Source organism: Bison bison, unplaced genomic scaffold (assembly GCF_000754665.1).
Source record: "Bison bison bison isolate TAMUID 2011002044 unplaced genomic scaffold, Bison_UMD1.0 scf7180017864068, whole genome shotgun sequence".
Taxonomy (NCBI): domain Eukaryota; kingdom Metazoa; phylum Chordata; class Mammalia; order Artiodactyla; family Bovidae; genus Bison; species Bison bison.
The window spans coordinates 8,242,016-8,246,072 of record NW_011494640.1 but is presented as its reverse complement, the minus strand read 5'-3'; the positions used below and the strand labels follow the sequence as shown (position 1 = coordinate 8,246,072).

Genomic DNA, 4,057 nt, shown 5'->3' with positions numbered 1-4,057 from the left:
CCACCTTCAAAGCCAGCAGTGACCAGTCAAGTCTCTCTCCTGCTACCTCCCTCTGACGTCTGCTTCCATCATCACATCTCCTTCTCGACTCTCAATCTTCTGCCTCCCTCCACTTCCAGTGCTTTAGTCCCTCAATTGTGCCCAACTCTTTGCAACCCCACGGGCTGTAGCCTGCCAGGCTCTTCATGTCCATGGGATTCTCCAGGAAAGAGTATTGGAGTAGGTTGCCATTTCCTTCTCCAGGGGATCTTCCCGACCAGGGATAGAACCCGAGTCTCCTGCATTGCAGGCGGATTCTTTACCACCTGAGCCACCAGGGAAGCCAAAAGGGGACACTGCGGCTGAGTGGGCTGGAGGACCCTTGTGATTATACTGGGTTCCTCAGATAATCCAGGATAACTTCCCCATTGCACAGTCAGCTGATTAGCAACCTTAATTTCATCTATAACCATAATTCTCCCTTGCCATGTAACAGAACACATTCAGAGGTTAAAGGGATTAGGGCGTGGACAGCTTTGGGGGGGGTCATCATTCTGCCTACCACACTCATGCAGTGCGTTGTCCTAACTGCTATAACTGCTAGTTATAGGGACCCTGCGGCTCTGGACACGAGAAGGCTTTTGCTATTCAAACCCAGTGAATAGGAGAGCAAGAATCTGTGCCCTTGTACATTCTCCCACTGGCTGCAATTCTGGAAGAGTAGAGAGAATTACTGCTTAATAAGAAAAGTGCTGTTTAATAGAACGGCAGTGGGTAAAATTTATAGATTTATGGAATACTTTGGTTTTTTGACACTCAGATAATTTATACCTATAAAACCAACACTGGGGAGAAATTCCCAAATAAAAGCCAGTGATCGTACTTGAGGACACTCACCAGGAATTGGTGGCCAAGAGCTTGTTGCACTTGAAAGGACGCCTTACCAGTGCCATGTGCAAAATTACTTCATGTTCAAGTCTTGGCGCTCAACAAAAACGCTGCCCGTCTTCCCTTCTCTTCCAGAAGACTCTCATCTATAACTGAGGGTCTGTGTCCTGGCTTTACAGTCTGTGTATGGCAAATATAAAATATCTTTTTAAACACAGTATGCATTACCACATCTAAAATAATTGCTTTCATTATTCAGAGTTAGTGATGGAAATATTTTCTAAAGGGGAACTTCACTGTTTTGACATAACACTCTTTCCTTAGTGATGAGTAAACTGAATACATATCAATTTTTAATTCTTAGAAATAAAAATACCAAATCCTTTCATTCATAAACACATTTTTCAAAAATGAAAAGATATACGTATGGAAAACTTTTACAAAAATTATTGTTTCACTTTGTTATGTGAAATTTTCTTCTATTTAGTCTTTTCTCTTAAAAATTCAAGCTAAAATTCACTCAAGTGCTTTTTTTTTTTATTTTTGAAACTAAAAAGGAATCCCCTAGTATAGAAATGCACATTTTGCCTACAAACAGCAAAGACATATAAACATGTTTTATGTAAAATGGTACCACATTTTGGCAGGTCATCAAAAAGTTAAACACAGAGTTACCATATGACATAGCAATTTCATTCCTAGGTATACACACAAGAGAACTGACAAAATATGTTCATACGTAACCTTGTACATGAATATTTACAGCAGAATTATTTGTAATGGCCACAAGTGGGAACAACTCATTTCAATTGATGACTAAGCAACACGTGCTACATCTGTACAGTGAAATACTTGTTGATGTTGTTTACTCACTAAGTCACGCCCAGCTCTTTTGACACCCCATGCACTGTAGCCCTCCAGGCTCCCCTGTCCGTGGGATTTCCCAGGCAAGGGCACTGGAGTGGGTAGCTGTTTCCTTCCCAGGTGATCTTCCCAACCTAGGGATTGAACCCATGTCTCCTGCATGCAACCAGGTTCTCTACCACTGAGCCACCAAGGAAGTCCCACAATGGAATATTTGACCACAGAAAAGAATAAAGTACCAATCAGTGCTACAACATAGAGGAACCTTGAAAATGTGATGCCAAGTGAAAGAAATCACGTCCTGTATAATTCCATGTGTGTGAAATGTCAGAATAGGCATATCCATAGAGACAGAAAATATTAATAGATTAGTAATTATCAAAGGTTGGAGGAGGGGCGAATGGGAGGTATGGAGTTTTCTGGAGAGTAATGTGTTATGGATTTAGATAGGGTAATCGTTGTACAATATTATAAGTACACTAAAAACCACTAATTATAAACTTTAATAGAGTGAAAATGGTGTGTTTCATTTTTGAAACATCTCAATTTTAAAAAAGAAAAAAAATCTTGACCCCAAGTACCATATACTTTGAAAAAAGCTCTCTTTGGCTCAAAGAATTTGAAATGTCTCATCTTTAAAACTTTGGCTTCTCTAAAGACCCGTACCTGTCAGAATTAAGTACAGAGAAGGAAATGGGAGTGTAGAATGTTACAACTTAATTTTAAATTTCTAGATAAAATCTAGATAAACTCAATCAATGTTATATTTATGAGAGACTAGTTTTCCAAGTAAGCATCAGAATGATGTTCCATGATAATTTCAAAACCAAGTAGAAACAGAATCATTTTGAGTAACTAGATCTTTTCCCATTCCTAAATCCATCATTGATGTAGTTTTCTATTTGCCTTCTAGAAGCATGTCTCAATAAAACAAATTACTGTTTTAAGAGGAATACATAAATTGGCTTGAAACATTCAAACTGTATTTGATATTTCAGACAAATAGGAAACACAGTCAAAAATTAAAGAACACCAGAGGTATTTGCTTTTTAATCCCAAAATAAATACATCATGCAATTAGTCTGCCCACTTAATGTGATAAAGTGTATCCCTCCCCCATTTCTATCCTAGTGCAATATAATTTTATATTTGAAAATCATATTAATCACTGCACTATACTTCTCTGCAACAAAAATATGTATATAAATTCAATATTTTCATTTATGATCATAAATTCCTGAGTCTTAAAAAATTTTTTTCTCCTGGGTTGACATTATTATGGTTATTAGTAGCATATAATTCCAGAGAAGGCAATGGCACCCCACTCCAGTACTCTTTCCTGGGAAATCCCAAGGATGGAGGAGCCTGGTGCGCTGCAGTCCATGGGGTCGCTAGGAATCGGACATGACTGAACGACTTCACTTTCACTTTTCACTTTCATGCATTGGAGAAGGAAATGGCAACCCACTCCAGTGTTCTTGCCTGGAGAATCCCAGGGATGGGGGAGCCTAATGGGCTGCCGTCTATGGGGTCGCACAGAGTCGGACACGACTGACATGACTTAGCAGCAGCAGCAGCATATAATTCATCCAAAAAAATAAGCATGTCTTGATAAACAGTTGTTGTTGTTGTTTAGTTGTTAAGTAAACGAGCTGTCAAAGGTAAAACAGTTTTGTTCACAGTTTTACCCGGAGCAAGCCTCAGATGACTACGTGCTCATCTCACGCATCTGTCTAGCCTGAAAACAAAGCCACAGAGGAGTCACAGAGACTTTAGAACCACTCTCCTGGCTAGAGTGCCGCTCCCAAGTCACAGCTAAGCAGAGGCCCAGCTGGCTGTCAGCTGGACACCATGAACGGTGGTGTGTACTGGACTCTACAGTTCCCCAAAAGTTGTCACACAGTCTACAACAATCCACAGCAATCTACAAATATTTCCTTTGCTGCAACCACCTATGTTAAGAGCACAAAACTTTTTGTCTCAACCATGCTTTTGATGACACTGAATAAAATTTCTCATAAATAAAAGGCTGTCATCACATAGGAGAAGCCAAGACAGTGTGTTTCTATTGAAGTTTGTTTTTATTTTTTTTTAATTTTATTTTATTTTTAAACTTTACATAATTGTATCAGTTTTGCCAAATATCAAAATGAATCCATCACAGGTATACATGTTCTCCCCATCCTGAACCCTCCTCCCTCCTCCCTCCCCATACCATCCCTCTGGGTCATCCCAGTGCACCAGCCCCAAGCATCCAGTATCGTGCATCGAACCTGGACTGGCATCTCGTTTCATACATGATATTTTACATGTTTCAATGCCATTC

General features: G+C 39.6%; 1 protein-coding gene across 1 annotated transcript in view; it reads right to left on the bottom strand.

Annotated features, from left to right (window-relative positions):
* COL4A4 (collagen, type IV, alpha 4) overlaps positions 1 to 4,057 on the bottom strand; it is a 150,975-nt gene that overhangs the window by 133,834 nt on the left and 13,084 nt on the right. The window contains exon 2 of the mRNA XM_010837105.1: positions 877 to 1,047. Coding sequence (XP_010835407.1) covers positions 877 to 932 — 56 coding nt within the window. The 5' untranslated portion in view covers positions 933 to 1,047. The remainder of the gene's footprint in view (positions 1 to 876; positions 1,048 to 4,057) is intronic.